Source organism: Pseudopipra pipra, chromosome 29, assembly GCF_036250125.1.
Source record: "Pseudopipra pipra isolate bDixPip1 chromosome 29, bDixPip1.hap1, whole genome shotgun sequence".
Classification (NCBI taxonomy): domain Eukaryota; kingdom Metazoa; phylum Chordata; class Aves; order Passeriformes; family Pipridae; genus Pseudopipra; species Pseudopipra pipra.
The window spans coordinates 2,290,937-2,309,923 of NC_087577.1; the positions used below are offsets into that span (position 1 = coordinate 2,290,937).

The 18,987-nt window shown below is 61.5% G+C and overlaps 3 protein-coding genes across 8 annotated transcripts; 1 reads left to right on the top strand and 2 right to left on the bottom strand.

Annotated features, from left to right (window-relative positions):
* Position 1: 1 nt before the first annotated feature.
* On the top strand, positions 2–3,576 carry IL6R (interleukin 6 receptor). 5 transcript variants are annotated; one of them, XM_064638509.1, is made up of 10 exons: positions 2–193; positions 874–1,125; positions 1,208–1,331; positions 1,575–1,870; positions 1,947–2,110; positions 2,186–2,330; positions 2,410–2,453; positions 2,571–2,640; positions 2,743–2,851; positions 2,923–3,576. In XM_064638509.1, the coding sequence occupies exons 1-10, from the start codon at positions 100–102 to the stop codon at positions 3,110–3,112; spliced, it is 1,488 nt and encodes a 495-aa protein (XP_064494579.1). In that variant the 5' UTR covers positions 2–99; the 3' UTR covers positions 3,113–3,576. The 5 variants fall into 5 exon arrangements, with proteins under 5 accessions (XP_064494579.1, XP_064494577.1, XP_064494578.1 ...); XM_064638507.1 differs by having other exon boundaries at positions 3–193; positions 2,571–2,649; XM_064638508.1 differs by having other exon boundaries at positions 4–193; positions 1,950–2,110; positions 2,571–2,649.
* A 513-nt stretch (positions 3,577–4,089) lies between these two features.
* On the bottom strand, positions 4,090–8,158 carry SHE (Src homology 2 domain containing E). 2 transcript variants are annotated; one of them, XM_064638514.1, is made up of 6 exons: positions 7,651–8,158; positions 6,893–7,019; positions 5,785–6,093; positions 5,225–5,375; positions 5,000–5,119; positions 4,090–4,543 (listed from the first exon to the last, which is right to left on the bottom strand). In XM_064638514.1, exons 1-6 carry the CDS (start codon positions 8,041–8,043, stop codon positions 4,480–4,482), a joined length of 1,164 nt encoding a protein of 387 aa, XP_064494584.1. In that variant the 5' UTR covers positions 8,044–8,158; the 3' UTR covers positions 4,090–4,479. The 2 variants fall into 2 exon arrangements, with proteins under 2 accessions (XP_064494584.1, XP_064494583.1); XM_064638513.1 differs by having other exon boundaries at positions 4,090–4,575.
* A 3,258-nt stretch (positions 8,159–11,416) lies between these two features.
* On the bottom strand, positions 11,417–18,976 carry UBE2Q1 (ubiquitin conjugating enzyme E2 Q1). Its single transcript, XM_064638573.1, is given in 14 exon segments — positions 11,417–11,842; positions 12,257–12,323; positions 12,460–12,555; positions 12,727–12,775; positions 13,022–13,080; positions 13,172–13,262; positions 13,790–13,850; positions 14,284–14,368; positions 14,913–15,053; positions 16,675–16,725; positions 17,029–17,133; positions 17,411–17,515; positions 18,238–18,543; positions 18,545–18,976. Coding segments are annotated over 14 exon segments (1,665 nt in total). The 5' UTR covers positions 18,962–18,976; the 3' UTR covers positions 11,417–11,810.
* Between the last annotated feature and the right edge of the window lie 11 nt (positions 18,977–18,987).

The window sequence follows — 18,987 nt, forward strand, 5'->3', positions numbered from 1 at the left end:
GCCCCCCCGGGCGCACGTGCCGCCTCCGCCCCTCCGCCCGGTTTCACAAGCGCGGGCACCGGCGGCCCCGCTGATGTTTTTCTGTCCGGGACCGGGCGCATGGCGAGGCCGCCGGGGCCGCTCCTCCTCCCCCGCCTCCTCCTCCTTCTCCTCCTCCAGTTCGCCGCCGCCGGGCGGCCCTGTGGCCCCTCCGGTGAGTGCTACCGGCACCGTGCAGGGTGGGGGTGGAGAACCCGACCCTCTCCGGGTACCGGGGCCCCACGGGTCCGGACACGGCTAGGAGACACATGCGGTTCCCTACCTGTCCCGCAGGAGCCTGGCGGGTGGGAATACCGGGCACCCCTGGGGGTGCTGGAGAGGGGGGTTAAGGTGGGTGCTGGGGCTGGGGGACTGTGTCCTGAGTGCTGTGTCCTGGTGCTGGGTGGGTGCTGGATGCCCTATGGTGCGTCCTGGGTGCTGTGTCCTGGGTGCAGGGTGCGTTCCCAGCAGCAGGAGCCGAAGGGAACAGCAGGTCCACGCCGGCCGTTGACCTTTGGAGGGAGCTCAGGCCTGACTGGGGCCGCCAGCCAGCGCTGCCGCTTAACCCCTCCGGCACCACCCGCCCCAGTCTGCCACCTCCCTGAGCCGTGCTCTTCACCGCCAGACCCCTCAATACACACCGCGTTTGATGCTGCGGTGCCCGTCCCTACGGCGGTGACGGTGGTCTGGTGCCCCACTCCGTGGGGAACTGCTGCCTCTCTCTCCAGCTCAGTTCCTTGACCCTGAGCAGCCACTGGACGTGGGGAGCAGATGGTGGGGTGCCCCCCTCATCTGGGGACACTCACTGCACTCGAGGTCTCATCTTGATCACCTGACCCCCTCTTGCCCTCACAGGACTGTCGCGGGACGTGGTGTTGGGCCGCCTGGGAGCCAACATCACTTTGATCTGCAGGGACGAGGTGCCTGCAAATGTCACAGTGCGGTGGCAGGTGGAGGAGCGGGGAGCAGCAGTGCCGGGGGGCCGTGGACGGCGGCTGGCAGAGGGCAACGTGCTGCTCCTGCGGTGGCTGCGCTACGAGGACTCGGGGCGCTACATCTGCTCTGTGGGGAGCCGCCTGCTGCGCTCCCTGCGGCTGCTGGTGGAAGGTGGGTCCACACCGGGGTAGGGATGTCCCTGGCAGCATTACCCGCTACGGCCCCTGTCCTTCAGCACCTCCTTGCTTTGCAGAGCCCCCCGAAACCCCCCGAGTGTCCTGCTACCGACGGAGCCATGACAAGGATGTCCTGTGCGAGTGGCCACAGCAGACGAAGCCGTCCCCGGGGACACGGGCAATGCTCTGGGTGAAGCGTAGGTGAGCCACTGTCGCTGCATCCACCATGGGCTGGGACCCCACAGCACAGAATGTGTCCCCATGGACCCTTCCCCCAGTGCCATCTGGAACGCCACGGCTCAAGATGCTTCCCTCTCTTCAGACCCTTTCCCTAGCAGCTACTGGGAGCTGGGACCCCACAGCATGGGATGTGTTCCTTCCCCACTGACCCCTTCCCCCGTGTTGCCTGGGACCTCATGGCACGGAACATTTCCCTCCCCACAGAGCCTTTCCCCTGTGCTGCCTGGGACTCCACAGCATAGGATGCATCCCCTGCAGCTGCCCCATGCCTGGTTTGGTGCGTGCTGCAGTCCCCACTGAGCTGTGGCCCCACAGGTTCACGGCTGAGAACGCCACAGAGCAGCGGTGCCACTACTTCTCCAAGGCACGGAAGTTTGTTTGCCGGGTGAAGGTGCCACCTGGCACCGAGGACACCAAACACCTCGTGGTGTCCACATGTGTCAGCAACAGCGCCAGTGGCTTGGCCGGCGAAGACAAGATCATCACCCTCAGCGGTGTCCGTGAGTGCTGCCCCTCTTACTGGGGGCTGGGGTGGCCGAGGGCACAGTGCCAGGCCCTGAACCCCCCCTTCCCCAGCAGTGAAGCCTGATCCCCCCCTCAATGTGACGGTGGAGGCGCTGGAGAAGGCGCCTCAGTGGCTGCGGGTCAACTGGTCCTACCCCTTGTCCTGGGACCCCCGTTTCTACTGGCTCCGCTTCCAGGTCCGCTACCGCCCTGAGCCTGCCCCAGCCTTCATGGAGGTGAGACCCCTCTCCCTAGAATCCAGCTGTTACTGGTCCCTGTCCAGGCTGTCCCCAGCCCCATGTCCTCTCTAGGTGGATCAGGTGACGACAACGTGGCTCGACATTCGTGATGCGTGGCGGGGGACGAAGCATGTGGTGCAGGTGAGGGCGCAGGATGAGTTCGGCCATGGCGCATGGAGCGAGTGGAGTCGGGAGGCTGTGGGCACCCCCTGGACAGGTACGAGTGGGACACAGAACCCTGAGGGTGGAGGCTCTGTGTGGGGTCCCCCAGCTCATGCTCCCCTCTTGTCTTGCAGACCCCAGGGACTTCACCTCTGAAAAGGGACCTTTCAGCTCACAGGTGGGATGGCCTCAGCCCTGGGGGCTACCACATACTCCTGTCCCCATGTGGGACAAGGGGTTACCAAGGGCGTGGGGGCTGCCCCATGCCATTGTGCACCCCTGCTTTCTTTTGCAGTTCCCCATGGAAGATGACAGCTATGAGGTGACACTGCCCCCAGAGCTCTTCTGGGAGGACCGTGCTGATGGTGCTGATGGTGAGGAGGGGTTCCTGGGTTGGGGGTGGGGGTCTGGGACACCACCCAGGTCCCCCATCCACGCAGTGAGCCCATCCATTCTCTCTGTGTCAGGGTCTGTCATGGAACCCAGTACCCACCCTGTGGCATCCCCCTATGCCTTCCTGGTGGCCGGGGGGAGCCTGCTCCTGGGCATTGCCCTCTTTGTTGGCATCGTGGTGAGGTGAGTGCTGGGGAGTGCCTGGCCAGGGGGCTCTGTCTGGCCCCCCTGACCCAGACTCTCTGCCCTTGCAGGTACAGGCAGATGTGGTGGACAGGCAGGCAGCGGGGGACCAAGCCGGAGGGCGAGGGGCAGCATATGCTGGTCCCCCTGGGCCTCCCTAGTCCCCCACTCAGTGACACCCCCCTGCTCTCATGCCCCACCCCCACGGCCCCTGGAACGCTCCGCATCACCCACTTGGACTATTCCTCTTCAAGGCAGTAGCCAGGGGCTGAATGTGCTGGCAGGTGCTTTGGGGGTCAGGTGGGGGTTGCTCGCCCCAGGATTCCCAGGGCTGTGATGTGGCTCTGGGAGCAGCTCTCCCCCCACTATCCGGTGGCTCTGTGGCTGGGAGCAGCCTCTGAGGAGGGGAATCAGTGCCGCCCCTGTGGAGAAGCAGTTGGGGGGGAGCCCCAAACTGGGTCCTGGAGGGCACCTTCAGAGCCATGGCCGGTGGTGGCGGCACTGGAAACACGGCTGTGCCGGAGCGTGGGAGCCGGCCCGGGGTCAGGTTTGAGGATCCCAGGGGAACGGCCTAGTCCCTGCAGTGCCACAGGGGTCAGGGAGGGAGGGGGGGGGCCTGGCTGGATCAGCCCCATACTTCTGCTCTGGCCCCCCCGGGGCTCCTTTTTAAAGCATATGTTGGGGAAATAAGACAATGTGGCTCCAATAAATGCTTTGGATTTGTACCAGAATGGATGCTGGGGGGGGGAGTAATGGAGGGATCACTGCAGCGCCCCCTTGCCTGGGAGTGACTCCAGTATGGGGGGGGTGAGAGTGGGCTCTGTAGCCCCAGTCCATGCACCCTCTGCCTTGCTGTGCCTCCCAACTGCACTGTGTACCCCACAGTGTGCTCCCTGTACCTCCAGTGCCTCCCAGGCTGTACCCCCTGTGCTGTGCACCCCCTCCGCCACAAACCCCATGCCATGAACCCTCAGGCCATGCCCCCTCTTCTATGCAGTGCCCACCCCACACTGGGTTGTGCAACGCCCCAGAGAGCTGCAGCTGCACCCGGGGAGGAAACCGCAGGGTGAGGGTAGCGGGTGTTCGGGCGCCCTGGGGACAGCGTTCCCCTTCCCCTCCACCGGCCCCCTGCTATAAAAAGCCTAGCAGGATGCAGATGTGTGGCTGGGGGAGCCCCAGTACCCCTGGCCCCCGAAACTGTGGCGACTCTTCCTGGCACAAGCCCCATCCCAGCCATCTGGGACTGCTGGCCCTTCTCAGCCAACAAATTTATTTTACTATATCGTTACACATCCCGGTCTCGCTGTGTTCCCCCACCCTGGGCAGCCCCGTGGCCTGTCAGCTCTGGCAGAGGGTGGTCAGGATTTGTCCTGGCAAAATCCCAACAGCCCTGCTGGAGTCCAGGATCAAGGTCATGACTTGACAGAGGCATTCCCTCTGGACCCTCCCCGTGGCATGTGGCCATCTCCGTGGGCAGACCTGCCCCGTATGACAGGAGTGGAGGTCGCAGATCAGTCTGGAGGGGCATCAGTGGGCACTAATGCAGCTTGCAGTGGACAGGGTGCAACAGGGCCATGTGCTCGGCCCCCTTGAAGGGCAGCTTCTCAGTGGAGTAGTAGTGCACGACCTCAGGGATGCTGGCGAAGACGCCGCTGGCCTGGCTGAGCGTGTACTTGTTGTCCTTGGTCTGGGCTACAATGATGTGGACGCAGCCCTGGCTGGTCCTGGGCGGCCAGCGGGCATCAGCTTTGCCGCCGGCCCCCCGGCGCCCGTCTGCCCCGCGGCCGCATCCACCCCTGTTTGTTCCCGTCCTGCTCTGATTGTTTCAACTCCAGGGGCTCCACTTCCTCAGGAAGGAAACGCCACTGGCGCTCCTGACAATGTGCCGGGGAGGGGTACACGCCACCCCCCACCCCCCGCCCCAGTGCCACACCAGGATGCCTGGGGTCCCTCCGTGGGTCTGGGGGTGCCATACCATGGGATCTGGGTGCTCCCTTCCCATCAGGGCTCGGGTGTGAACAACCAGTGGGGAGGCTCCCGATGCAGCATCCCCCAGGGTGGGACCCCTCGCCGCATCCCCCCAGGACGGGACCCCTCCCCCCGCCGGGACTGGGACCCCCCCGACTCTGTGGCCACTCTGACACTCACTTCAGCGCGATGGAGTACTTGCCGCTGCCGGTCTCGCTGGTGCGCACCAGGTACCCCGCCTCCCGGCACGTCTGCAGCCGGCTCTCTGCCTCAGCCCGCGTGATGGCCCCGTGGTACCATCTGTGGGGGGACACCGAGGAAGGGATGCTGAGCCAAGGCAAAGCCCTGGGCACCCTGCCCCCCCCGCCCACCGTTTCTCACACATGGCTTGGCCTCGCAACTCACGGCTGTTTTTCCAGTGCCAGGGCAGGGTCCACCCGCTCCCCCTCACTGTGCTCGGCCCCCGCCGGCTTCAGCATCTTGGAGGTCCAGCTCTTCTGGCGTAGGTGCTGCCGCAGTGTCTCCTCTTTGGGACGTTCCGAGCCCTCAAACTGGACTGGGAAGGATGAGATATGAGCCTCCAAAACCCCTTCTAGGCCACTTCCACTTCTAATCCCCACCCTTAGCTCTGTCCCTATCCCCAGCCCTGGCACCTTCCCCAGCCCCAGTTCCATCCCCTTCTCCAGCCACGTACCTATTCCCATCTGGTCCAACCCCATGAAAAGGGACATTTTCAGCTACATCTGGTTGCTCAGAGCCCCATCCAACTTGACCTTGCAGACACCTACCACCTCTCTGGGCAACCTGTGCCAGTGCCTCGCCACCCTCCAGCACAAAAACCTTCTTATATCTAATCTAAATTTCCCCTTATAGTTTAAAGCCATCCCCTCTTGTCCTGCTGAAAAGTCTGTCCCCATCCCTGTCCCTGTTGTCATCCCCATTCCCATCCCATGCCTGTCCCCTACCTGACAATGCTTTGACAATCTGCTCCTTCTTCCACTCCCAGGGCTGCTCGTACTCTCCCGCTGGGCGCTCGTCGTTCTCGGGCAGGCGCCCGTCACTGGCCCTCATCCTGTGCTCCAGGGTCCCCCCAGCCACCCCCTCCCCAGGCTCATAGGGGGTGTCGTAGAGCTGTGACCCCTTCCCTGCCACCTCCTTGCCCCCCAGCCACTTGGTCGGCTCCAGTTTGGCACCCCCCTCCCCCGACTCGCCAGGACCGTCCAGCAGCAGGATAGTTTTGACCAGGGGGTCCTTGGAGCCCCGACGACGGATTTCTGTGGGGAAGAGGGATGGTGGGTCAGGATGTGTCCCCTTAGACCCCCCCACTCCCAATACCAGCCCTTGGAGAGGGATGTGCACAGGGGACCCCACACTGGGAACGCCCCACTGGGAACCAGCTTGGGAGGAGCAGGAGCAGGAAGGGGCCCATCCTCACGGCGCCTGGTCTGCTGTCGCGGCCCTGGCGCCACAGGCACAGCCCCACAGTGGTGGGGCCAGCTGGGTCCTGCAGGGGCAGGATGCTACACCCCAGGCTGGAGCCCAGCCATGAGGGAGTCCACCCCGGGGGGCTCGCCCCTCCTGGCCCCCTGCTTCTCCCCACGGCACCAGTCCCCGCCAAACAGCCTGGGCTGCCCCGCACGGAAAAAAACCATCAGCAGCAAATCTTTTATTTCCAGCTTCCGGCCCAGTCAGTTCCTGTTGTTGTGGCCAGCTGGACGGTCGCCACGCCGGCCCTGAGGGGTCACCATCTGGGGGGCATGACCACGGAGGAGTCTCAGGGGCGGTACCCCCACCCTGGGATGACTGGGGGGCACTGAGAACTTTGTGCTGGCCATACGCACCCATCAGGCGGTGGCAGCAGGTCATGGCAGTGGTCAAGGGGTTGGCGGGCACGGGTCAGTGTCCAGCCTTGCTCCCACTCCTTATCTGGCCCCACACAGCCACAGGAAGCAGCGAGCAGCTTTCCTGTTCCTGAAGCCTCCCGTGCCGGGTGGCTCCAAGGGCTGCTGTGCACTCCCGGCTGGGGAGTGGTGCCAGCTGCGGTGTCGTGGCATGGCTCAACATGGCACGTACCTGTGATCATCTGCTGGGCATCGTAGGGCTCCATGTACCCATCATTCTCCCCCAGGCGCTCGGCATCCCGTTGCCCCTTGGTGCGCTTGGCGTCGTAGGGGTCAGCATAGTCCTCCAGGATGATGACCTGATGAGGGGACAGGCACTGCTGGCCTCAGGGCAGGGGACCCAGAAGGGGTGGCAGGGATGCCACTGGCACAGAGCTGGGAACAGGACACGGGGGTCCCCAGGGGAGGACGGTGGTTCCTCTGGGGTAAACGGAGCCATGTCACAACCCCAGGAGGGTGCGTCCAGTGGCACCTTTGGGTGTGGGCAGTGTCCATCCCTATGCACCTCAGCAGTGGGGAGGAGCCTGGGGGGAACTCTGGGACCCTTTTGTGTGACAGCAATGCCCCCTCCCCCTGCCCCCCATCTAGCTCCCAGTCCCCTAGAGGCTGTGCAGGGGTGAAAGTCTAGCTTCCCAGAAAAGCTTTACATCAGCTTTTGTTCAACCAGCAGCTGAGTGCTGGGGTCAGGGCAGGATGGGACACATGGGACGTGGCGAGGGGGCCCGGCGACCCCTCTCACCCTTGTCCGGCTGATGAAGGGCAGTTGGGATGAAGGCAGCTTTGAAGGGATTTGAAAGCAGTGGAGCCGAGTGGGATGAAAGGCCGGAGTCAGCGGGCTAATGAGTCAGAAGCCCAAAGTGGTTAAAGCTGCCACTGCTGCGGGCTCCCCACAGTGTGCCTCCCCCTCCCCCACCTCGGTCCCTGCCTTACCGTCTCTGTCTTGGGGGCCTTTCCCTTGTCCTGCTCGGGGGCAGGCAGGCCAGCGGGCAGGGGGCCAGGGTATCCCTTCCCGTTCTTCTCGGGAGCCTCCACCTTGATGAGGCGGTTGATGTAGGCGCCGCAGGTTTTGGGGGGTCCCTCCGGCATGCCTCCCTCCGCTCGAGAATTCTTCCGCATCTTCCCAGTGGCGGCCTGGAGCAGACCCTGCAGGTTGTCCCGTGACAGCCGGCTGCCCCCTTCCTTGCCACCCCCTGGCCCCCGGCAGCCCCCAAGCTCAGCAGTTGAATTTTTGCGGCTCTTCCCGAGGCTCCCGCTGCCCGGCCGAGCCCTCTCCGAAACCGTCTTCAGGTTGGATGGGAACTCCTTGAACCACTTGGCCGCCATGGGGCCCGGGAGCTGCAGGGTGCCGAAGCCCCCCCGGGGCTCCTCGACACCCCACGGCCGCCCCGCCGGCTCAGGGCCGGCTCAGCCGGGGGACACTGGGCAGCCCGGTTGCCCCCAGCCCCGGAGACGGGATTCTCTGCGGCCGGGGGCCAGCCCGGGACGGGGGATGAGGGCCGGGGGGCCGGGGCCTTCGTAGGGGGCTCCAGGCGTCCTTCGCCCCCGCGGGGACAGCCGGTGGGTCCCCAGGGGTGCCGGCTCCCGTGGTCCGGGGAAGGGACCTCGTCCCCTCGGGAATCCCTCGCCCCTCTGAAAGGCTCCGGCGGGGGCCGGGCTCTCTGATCCAGCAATGGGTCGAGTAGGGGGGTCTCGCCGGGCGTCGAGGGGGTCCGACCGGGGCAGTCCCTGGGCGGCTCTGGGGGTCCCCTGCCGCCGGGGACGGGACCGGGGGGGGTTTCTCCGTGCTCCGAAGGGTCCGGGCAGCCGGGAGATCCTGTCGCGGCTCCTCGACGGGGCCCGTCTCCGGGGGCGACGGGGCTTCGTCGAGGGGTCAGGCCGGCCCGGGGGGCCCCATGCGGCGGCGGCGGGCCGGGTCGAGCCGGGCCGGGGCCGGAGGGGCCGGAGGGGGTGGCGGGGCCGGCGCTCCCCGCCCAGATCCGGAGGGGGCGGCCCCGGGGAACAGCGAGGGATCGGCCTGGCAGGCGGTCGCGGCCCCGGTCCCGGCGGACGCGAGGAGCCCTGGGAAGGCAGGGCAGCTTCGGTGGGGAGTCCGTCCCAACGGGGCTGGGAGACCTCGGGACCCTGCCCGGCTGATGGCACAGGAAGTGCACATGGAACCCACTGACGGACACTGCGTGCAGACCCCCGCACAAAGATCCCACGGACAGCACAGACTTCCATGCGTGGGCCCCCTGCACAGCCCCTGGACGTGGACCCTATGGATGGAGCCTACGCATGGACTCAGTGGACCTTATGGGTGGAATTTATGGACTTTACGGATGGGACCTGAATGTGGGCGCTATGAATTAAGCCTGGGCGTGGATCCTATGGACCCTATGGATGAAGACTGTGCACAGCCCCCTGTACAAGGACCCTGTGCACAGCCTCCCGTGCACAGCCTAACGGGTCACAAGCACAGCGCCAATGCACTCGCTGCTGCCGCAGCCGCGGTTCACACCACACCAGCCAAGATCTGTGCTGACACCTTGCCGGAAAAACTCGGCTGAGCCCAGCGGTTTGGCTTCCTGCCGGGCTGCACAGCGCCGGGGGCCACTTACCCATCCCTTTGCAACGGCACGGAATGGGGAGGGGGTTTTGCGGTAAAATTGCTCCCCAAGTCCCCAGGGTGGGAGTCTGGGATCAGGACACAGGCTCCTCTTCCTTGCAGGAGCCGGAGAACATCCCCACAGACCAGCTGCCTCCTCCCTGCCTTCTTCCCCCCTCCCCGGGGAGGCTTCTCTGTGAGGGATCACTGGGAGAACTAACCCCAACCAGCAACGTGCTGCCCACATCCAGGTGCAGGGAGGTGCTTGGTGCTGGCACTGCATAGGAAGTGATGGCAGTTTCCTTGCTGGCGCTGCTGGGCAGGATGTGCCTCGCAGCGATGGGCTGGCACCCAAACTGCCAGTGGGATCTCAGCAGGCTCGTTTTGCCTTCTTGAGCTCAAGGAAAACTCTGCTTCCCTTGGGTGCCAGCTCCTTTTCTTTCCTTGGCAGACTTAAAATCTCCCTCAATCATTTACAGGGCCTCAACAGGACAGACACACAGGCAGCACCCTCTCAGTGGTTTGGTGCTGCGGCAGTGATATGCCATCCACGCATCTCCTCCAGGAAGTCTCCCCTGCACCCTTATCCTCTACCAGCTCCTGCAGGGAAAGGCTTTGGGACTGCCTTTGGCAGTGGTGACAGATGGCACCACCATGCACCTGCTTCCCTGAGAAGACAAAACAAGCGCTGAGCCAGCACAGTGGTGACGAGCGCCAAGCTCAGCTTGGAGTGGGACAGGCAGGTGCAAACAAACGGGACTGGCAGGCGCCTGCCAGACGCCAGCTCAGGCTGCTCCTGCTGTTCTTCCAGCCCCAATGCCTGCCAGGTCAGCATTCCACTGACAGAGAGGGTCCTGCAGGGCCTTCTTCAGTTCTGCTCATCCCAGCCCGGAAAGCCGCCAGGATTTGAGAGCATGTGCCCATGAGGTCTCCCAGCCAACTCAGCATACCCAATCCCAACCCAACGCTAGGTTCGGCAGAGTAGTCCGCACCTCGCCAAAGAGAAACCCCCACGAATGTTTTACACCATCATTAAATCAGCTTAACACCCCACCCAGCAGGTTCCTGAGCTAAAGAGAGGAGCAGAGCTCCCCCCAGCCCCTGGTCCGGGGTGGAGGACACAGGGCAGAGTTGCTCAGCATCACAAACTCTCGGGTCCTTCAGCAAAGCACTTAAAAATAGTCCCCAGCTGATGCCAGAGCCATTACTAATCTCCCTCCTACAGCATCTTTTTTATTTCCAAGGCTTCGAGCAGGACAGGGGACCAGCTGCTGAAGTAGATAATGGAGTTCTGAGGCCCTTTGATTTTCTAATAACTTTTATTCAAACACAGTGAATTAATACCCATGGTCCCAGCTTTGACACTAGTGCGTCAGCTCTGCCCTCCAGCCGAGGACACAGCCCAAGTTAGAGGAGCTCTGACACCCAAATCTCCTTCCAGCAGACTTAAGACAGAGCTGGGGGGATTCGAGGCAACAGGCCACAAATGCAGCAGCACCATCCATGGAGGGCTGGAGCACCAAGGTGAGCAGGAACAAGAGCTCGAGGAGGGAAAGTAAAACAAACCACCATAGAATGAGGTGCTCGCTGCCAGAGCAGGCCCTGGTCAGGAGCAGTGGTGGCCAGCAGTGCCCACACTCCCCTCCCCGCAGCAGTTTTTGCATCCACAGCACAGCAGGGACTGGGGCGAGGGCTCAGACCCCACCCACAGCTAGCGGGGAGAAAGAGGACAAAGGGCTATAGCTCTGCGCTGGGCACAGCTGGGCCTCTGCTCATCTCACTCACTGCTGGGCAAGAGGAGAGAGAGAAGCTGGGGTGGGAGCTGGCAGCCCTGGGCTGCACCCACAACCCTGTCCTCCACTGCATGGCAGAGGACAGCCTCAGATCTCCCCCTCTGTGCTTCAAGTTGCAAGTTCGCAGTTTATGAAGAGATGGGTTTGGCCAAGGGGAGACAGGCTTTTCTTCTTCCAAGGTAGCTGCTCCAGCTGTTCCTGCAGGGCTTGAGCCCACCGTGGCTCCATCCATCTCCCCACCCTGGCACCGGGGCTGCAGCAGAGTTCTTAGGGCACAACCCACCCAGCAGCAGCTTGCAAAGAATGAGTTAGACCAGCATTCTCAAATTAACAAACTGTAATTTTTCTCCAAAGATACATTTTCCATACACATCCATCATACACTGTAACAAAAAAAAGCAGTGTACATGAAATAAGAAAATAAATTAAATCCATAGCATAGGTAAGGAGGACGCTCTAGACTGGAGCAGAGTCAAAAGTTTCCAGCGATACAAGAGGCTCGAGTTTGTTTTAACAAGAATGCCTGCTAGCATGGGCCCAGCAAGTGTTCTGGGTCAGTCCAACTCCTTAAACAGTTTTATTTAGAGTTTTGAACAGCCAGTATTGTCCCGCAACAGGCAGAGCTATTACATCCTGGGAGAAAGCCAAGAGGCATCAGTAAGATCCAAATAGAGCATCCAGAAGATAATCAGATTGGTCCTGCAGCATCTGCACTAGCCATCCTCCTTGGGTGGTGTGTACCAGCCTGGAATGAGGAGAGAGATCCGTGAGGGAGGAAGCTGCACGGGCAATGGGAATCTGTGCCTGGAAAAGCTGCTTTCCCACTTCCAAAAGGCCATGTCTCCCTGATTAGTGGAAGGCTTTCCCTCTGGGTTACTTCCTGACACCATGGACAATCACAGAATTGTTTAGGTTGGAAAAGACCTCTCAGATCATCAAGTCCAAGCATTCAGTGAGGTGCTGCCTCTAGTTACAGCCGCAGGAGCCCAGCCCTGGGCATCAGGGAGGGCAGCAGCATGCTGCACCCACACCCTGCATTCCAGCAGCTGCCCCTGCCTCCAGGTCACCTCTGCACTTGGAGTGAGATAAAACTCAAGCAGCTTGTCTGGGGAGCCCAAATGAGCAAGGGGAAACACAGGCCCCCTCCCTCAGCCCTTACCATTCTTCTCATGGATCTGAACCAGGGACTTGTAGGACTGCTGTGCTCTTGTCAGGCTGTACTGGTTCTGCAGTAGAAGGCAGAGAGATGATCAGTCCAGCAGGAACCTTGGGTGAGCCATCCCATAGCCAGAGTTGGCTGTGCCTCCATTTGCCTCTCCCCTATCACCCACCGTTCTCTTGTACCAGCCAGGTCTTACTTACCTTGTTGGCTCCGAATTGTACTCGTGCTTTCCCTTTCACCAGCGTCGCGCTGATCTGCATGATCACCGACTCGATGGAGTAGGCGCTGCTCCAGCCCTGGGAGAGCAACATGCGGTGAGGCCAGACCCACCCTGGGGGCTGTGCCCCTCAATGCAACCAAACAGCCTCCCTCAGCTGTGCCAGGCAAGGGCATAGTAGGATCCAGCAGGAATGTGGAGCGTGGCAGGCAGAGCAGCTCCCCCAGCCCCTGCAGGGACCAGCACCCACCTGTTTGGTGAGCAGCTCCATGCAGATGGCACCGCCACCCAGAACATACCTGGGGAAGGAATCAGACAAAATTACTGCAGAAACGGATGCAGCCACACCCACCCACTGCTCCAGAGGTGAAACATCTCTGATCAGATCTCAGATGGAAGAAATACACTAAAAAAAAATCCACCATCGCTGTCTCTGCTTCCCTACGGCAAACCCATGTCAGGGAGGTCATGATGCTGGATAAAGCCAGTGAAAACTGCTGCAGGAAGCAGCTCTGCAGAGCAGAGAAAGGCAAATGGTTACTCACCCCCCTGACAGCACCGGGGACACAACCCTTACGAACGGTGGATCAAAAGGAAAGTTATCCTGGAACGAGAGAAGGAAAGCAAAGCCGTTGAGAAAGGTGTTCTTTGAAGCCTCGCCCAGGCAAGCGCCTCTTGAGGAGGGGGAACCTTACTTTAAAGGAGAAGTTGAGGAGGATGAAATCTGTTCCTTCTTTCTCTTTGAGGATCTGGAGATCGCTGTGCAAAGCGCTGTCCTCGTCAACCCTGTGGCAGGAACACCCCAGAGGGTCAGTCAGGGCCAGACACCTCAGGCCAGCTGTGCTGTCAGCTCACCCCAGAGCCGCCGTACCTGCACTGCCGGGCAGCCTCGCGGGCCCCAGGCCCTCACCGAGGGCAGTGCCAGCACGGGCTGCTGGCATTCTGCTCCTGCTTTGCAGAGAAGACCATCACACCCCTTTTGCATGCTGCCAGCTTAAAAATAAAGACTGTCTGGCCCAAGGAAAAGGCAGCACTGGTGTCTGGAGGGTGTGAAAGCTCGGGGTTTGCCTGATGCACCTCTTTCTGGACTCTAGGAACAGCAGAGACTTGCAAGCCCTCACATTATCTCATCTTTTCCTGGCGGTATCACCCCCTTCTGACATGGAGACAGCAAGCCAGCTGCTTGAGAGAGGCTAACCTAAGAACTGCCAGGTGCTGCCCTGTCCTGCTCATGTCCCCTCTGCTCACAGGGACCTTCTGGTCCCACCACCAAGACCCACCATAACTGCACAATCCCAAGCTGGGCCACCTACTTCAGGAGTTTGACGTTCCAATCGTACAGGCTGTCATTCACTAGTTCAACTGCATAGTATCCTGCAAGAAGAACAGAGGTGGGTCACTGCAGGGGAAAACCGAGAGGGGGTCGAGGGATCACCCAGATTTCAAATCCCCTGGACCCTGCAGCACTACCTCACTTAGGCAGTGCCTCCACGAAAAGCAGCACTTATCCAGGACAGTCCTGAGGGCAGCAGTTTCTTTCCCTGAGTCCCTGGGCTCGGAAAAGGGACTGGAGCACCATCCCACTCAAAGCCAGATAATCCTCCAACCCACAGCATGCTCCTCACTTCCACCCAGCAATGGCAGAGAACAGAGAGGGCAACAGAGAGGTTTTGCTCACTCTTAACAAAGCCACAGCCACCAAAGGCCAGAGATCCTCCCCCCAGCTGAGCAGAACAGCTCCCAGGTCCATTAGGTGCCCCCAGAACGAGGAGGAACTCTCCTCCCTGGAGGTCCCCGCAGCACTCACCGCCCTTGAAACTTGGTGATCGGTAAATATCCCTGAGCTCCTTCATTAGCCGGTCGGTGGCCTGCACAGACCCAGACACTGCACCCTGTGAGGGAGGGGAGGGGGGAAGTTGCACTGTTATGCTGCACCCACCATGGCCATTGCTCTGCAAGGTCAACACCTAAGCTACAACCCTGTCCAGCTTCTGTAGCAGGCCAGTCTGCCCCTCACTTCTCAGTCCATCCCTTGCTCCAAATATGCCACCTCAGGTAGCACAGCTGCAGCAGAAATGCCTCCGTGTGCTCTCTACTGTCTAAAAATCTCAGCCCAGAGGTACAAAAGCAAAATCCAACAGCTGCCTCTAGAGCCTCAGGTGAGGTGCAGCTCCTGGAGGCAGAGGGGATGCCCAAATCTCACCACAGGAGGGCCACCCCATGTAGCACCAATGACTTGGGGGCATCCTCTGGGAGCTGCAGAGATAGATCACAGACTTCTCTGCTTCAGCCCCACCAGTTCTTGAGAGCCACTGTTGTACCTTTGGCTGGGGATGGCCCCTGATTTAGGGCTGGAGGGCTGGCAGGTGCCTCAGTCGCTCTTGCCCCTGGGTCCCTCTGTTCCCCCAACCCGCCTGCCTGCCAGGCGACACGTACATTTAAGTAATCTTGCCTCTGGTTCTTTTTTATTTTCTCTAAAATGGCCAGGTTTTCCTTCCCAATGCCTTCATCCTCTGTCTTCCTCCCATCTGCCGGCTCCTCCTCTTTCATCTCATAGTGGTCCAAGTCCTCAGTGTCCTGGGAAGGGAAGAGGAGACCTCAAAGAGATGTGCCTTGGCTCCTCCCTGCTCTGAGTACAGAGCTGCCCTGACCCAGAAAGGATTCCTAGTGCAACTCTTTCACCCCGGGAAGCCCCCAGTCCTGACCTGAGGCACAAACAGAATGGAACACACACAAGGCCTGGACACTGCACTAGGCTCATGCAAGCTCAATAAGAGTTGTTCTCCCCTCAACAAGAGGGGACATTTCAGTGTGTCTGGGGGCTCTTTGTAGATCAGCTCAGCACACCCCCGATGTGGTACCTGGCCCTGGCAGAGCCTCTGCCCCTCACACCTTCCCACACAAACACTCATCAATGTCAGAACCCAACGTGAATAACCAGTAAAATCCAGTTGCAGCCATTTGGGCCCACTGCAGAGATCTCTACCCATGCACACAGCGTTCAGCTGCCTGGAAATGGCTGTGAGAATAATGCACAGCTTCAGCACTGGCACTAAATCCTCAGAACAAGTGTTTATTCCGGCCTCTCCAGGCTGCTCATAGCTATTCCAGTTGAGCAGCATTTTTGGAAGGGCTTTGACATTTTTAGACTGTCACACAGGAGAACAGATCCTCCTAGAAAATCCTTCGAGCAGATTAACCTGCATAATGAATCTCTGTACCAGGGAGCAGCTCTGCTGCTCCACACAGCCCAACAAATCCCACCACTAAGCACAAAACCTTTGTTCTACATGAGAGTGTTCCCCCTCCACAACGACACCTGGCATTAGCAGAAGGCACGAGGGGGAATGCTCAGCTCCTGGGGATTTATTTTCCAGCCCACAGGAGCATGAGGCCTCACACAGCACTGATTTGCCACGAAGCAGCAGATCTGCAGACCCCTGAGCTTATGTTGATGCCAGTTTAACCCTTCTTTTTCCCTGGTAAAGCCTAGCCTGGATTTAGCAATCAATTAACTTTGCTAAACCCCTCCCAAACTGCTGGGGTGCTGCTGCTCAGTGACCTGCCCCCAGGCTCCACAGCACTGCTGACTCAGTGCCCGTGCTGCTCACACCCCAGAGGAGCGTGTGAGGCATTGCTAAACGTCACCATGGAGATTCAAGATTATTCCACCCACTTCTAGAGCTCTCTAAACTGCAAACCAAACAACCAGAGCCTGTGGGTTCTGCAGCACGATGCCCCCAGCCTGCAGTGAAGGGCGGCTGCCTCTGCTGCTCCCAGCAATCAGCTCACTGGCTCACTCAGCCACCCGATCTAATGCCCCCTGTGGGAGTCCCATTTGCATGGTGACTCCCCTGCCAGCAACAGCAACCTGGAAATTCTATCTCTCCTGAGGGAATTTCAGACTCTGCAGAACAGCAAACATTGTCCAAGCAGCCCTGCTCACAGTTCACCCACATGCCTCTGGAGGATACGGCTGTGCCGCTTGGCCTCTGCACTCCCTTGGGGTCTGTGAACAGGTGGCTACCAGACATGGCTCAGCATCAAAAGGCTGAGAACTATCCAGCCTTTAAATCAAACTTCGCTGCCTGCAAAGAGGAGCTCCTCTCAGGCACTGTCCCTGTGCCCTCGCACCTCTCAGCACCTCCCTATGCTCAGCTCTCCGGCATATCTCCTCCTACAGCAAGGGGGCACTTACCTCTGGCATCTCCTCATCTTCCTCTTCAGAGGACACCTCTTCCTGTGTGCTCTGTGAGGACAGGACAGAGATGGCATGGTCAGCATCCTGGGGCAATACCCTCCTGCCTCCCCAGGTGCTTCCAAGGTGAGGTCAAACAGGGGTGTACAGGCAGAACCAAATTAAAAGCAAAGCGGAACCAAGAGCCTTTACAGGAAACAGTCCTAAGGTTCAGTGGAGCTGGCTGGCATCACCCAGGACAGAAACCCAACCCCTCACTCGTGTTCCTCCTCTGGTAACCCCCAAAAGCATCCAATGCATACTCCAGGGACCTGGTTTGCTGAGCTTCGGGAGCCTCCTCCCAAGCCAACTCACTTGTTCTGCTGGCAGAGGCTGGTCCAGCATTTCAACATCTGGGTGTTGGGGGAGGTTGTAGAGTTTGCAGAGGTCAGAGATTATTCTCTTCAGGTGCTGCAGCAGCTGTTGGGAGAGCAGAGAGGGTCAGGGAGGTGCAGGGCCCCCCATACTAAACTGAGCCCCAGCGCTGCAGTGAATGAGGGAAGGCCCTGGGGCTGCTCCTTCTTGCTTGGAGCAGCAAAACCCCACCCGAGCACCAAACAAAGCCAGAGCTGCTCATCCCAAATTTCTGGAGAGCAGTCACACCCCCATCTTGGGTGGCAGAGGACACACAAACAGGGATTTCCCCCCCATGAGCAGCCAGCTCCCCCTCCCTCCTCCCAAGGCAGCGGCGCCTCACCAGCGTGTTTCCTTTCCTGACTTCCACCAGCCTCTCCAGGATAGCTGCCAGGTTGGGATCGTCCGACTCCACAGACCAGATCGGGGGCACAGCTGGATAAGACTCCTGGGAGGAGGAGAAGGAGCGTTGGTGGCAGGGAGGCCATGGCAGAGACAAAGCTGGGCTGGGTGGGGGCTGCAGCCCCACAAACCAGAGACCAGGCCACAGGTGATATCCCCCCTCTAGGATAATCCCGGAGGCTGAGGGCAGAGCAAAGCCCTGCTCTGACCGCGCTCGGCTAGCTCTGTTCCCATCCCCCAGCCCGGGGTGGTGGCGTTTTGGCCCCCCCAGTGGTCGCGGGGCCATCGATGCTTGAGGCAGGACACCGAGAGCATCCCGGGCTGCCCAGGGGTCCCTCCCCTCGCAGCTCTACCCCAGCGGCTGCGGGAGAAGAGCCCGGCAGCACCTTTAACACGGAGCAGAGCCTCCGGCAGCGCTCCCGATCCGCCCCTCTGGAAAATCTCGGACACAGACTCTGCGCCGGGTGCTTCCCAGGCTCTGCTGCTCCTCACACGGAGCCCCCAAACAGCTGTAACCTGTGATACAGGAGGGGATCCGCAACCCAGAATCCCTAAAAGCTCAGGGAGGAGACAGAGCGAGCGGGAGGAGCCGCGGGTGCCCCTTCTCCAGGCGGGTCAGGGCCCCCCTGGGGGACCCCTAAAACAAAACCGAGGGAGGCAGAGAGAACGAGGGCACAGCCCCCGCGGCGGAGGGGGAGCCGCTCGGGCCGGGGCAGCCCCCGCGGTAACCTCGCAGCCCCCGGGCCCTTCGCCCCCCCGGGGCCTCACCGTGATGTTGCAGTGGATACGGACCGGCCCCGGCGGCGGCCCCCGGGAGGCGGAGGCGCCGGCGCGGGCTCCGGCCCCTGGTACGAACTCGCAGCTGATCTCGTCCGGGCAGGCGCTGCCGATGCGGAACCGCTCGTGGCCGCGGTGGAAGATGGACTCGAGCAGCCGCAACTCCCGCCTCAGGAGCCGCCCGGCGGGGGCCGCCGCCACCTCGGCGCCGCTCCGCCCGGGACCCCCCGCCGCCGCCTGCGCCCCCGCCGCCTCCTCCGGCCCCGCCCGCTGCATCTTCCCATGGAGGGACCCGCTCCAGCCGCCGCCGCCGCCGCAGCCCCGGAGCCGGCCCAAGATGGCGGCGGGACGGCCCCGCTCCCGGAAGTGCTGCTGCCGGAACGGGCGGGGCCGAGCCCACCGGAAGCGCCGTGCGACGGGAACGGAAGTGACGGACCGGGAGCACCGGGGGAGTGGAGAAAGGGGGCGGGGCCAGTGGAGAGCCCCACCTCCACCCGGGAGGGGTCACGTGGGGGCACCAGGGGGGCACCGGGGGCAGGGGGCTGAGCCCAGGGGGCACCGGGGGGGCCGGAGAGGAGTGGGGGGGACCGGGGCACAGTGGGGACCGGGGGGGCCAGGAGGGACCAGGGGGACCGGGGGGACCCCGACATAGGGGGATCCAGGGGAGACCGGGGCACACCGAGGGGAACCGGGACGACCAGGGGGCACCGGGCATAGGGAGGCAGCGGGCACAGGGGGTCT

Excerpts from the sequence above, each read along its gene's own strand:
- IL6R (XM_064638507.1), top strand. The coding sequence starts at position 100 with ATGGCGAGGCCGCCGGGGCCGCTCCTCCTCCCCCGCCTCCTCCTCCTT. Across the intron at positions 194-873 it reads GCGGCCCTGTGGCCCCTCCG|GACTGTCGCGGGACGTGGTG; the intron begins GTGAGTGCTACC and ends TTGCCCTCACAG. Across the intron at positions 1,871-1,946 it reads CATCACCCTCAGCGGTGTCC|CAGTGAAGCCTGATCCCCCC; the intron begins GTGAGTGCTGCC and ends CCCCTTCCCCAG.
- SHE (XM_064638513.1), bottom strand. The coding sequence starts at position 8,043 with ATGGCGGCCAAGTGGTTCAAGGAGTTCCCATCCAACCTGAAGACGGTT. Across the intron at positions 7,020-7,650 it reads AGGCCCCCAAGACAGAGACG|GTCATCATCCTGGAGGACTA; the intron begins GTAAGGCAGGGA and ends TCCCCTCATCAG. Across the intron at positions 6,094-6,892 it reads TGCCCAGCAGATGATCACAG|AAATCCGTCGTCGGGGCTCC; the intron begins GTACGTGCCATG and ends TCTTCCCCACAG.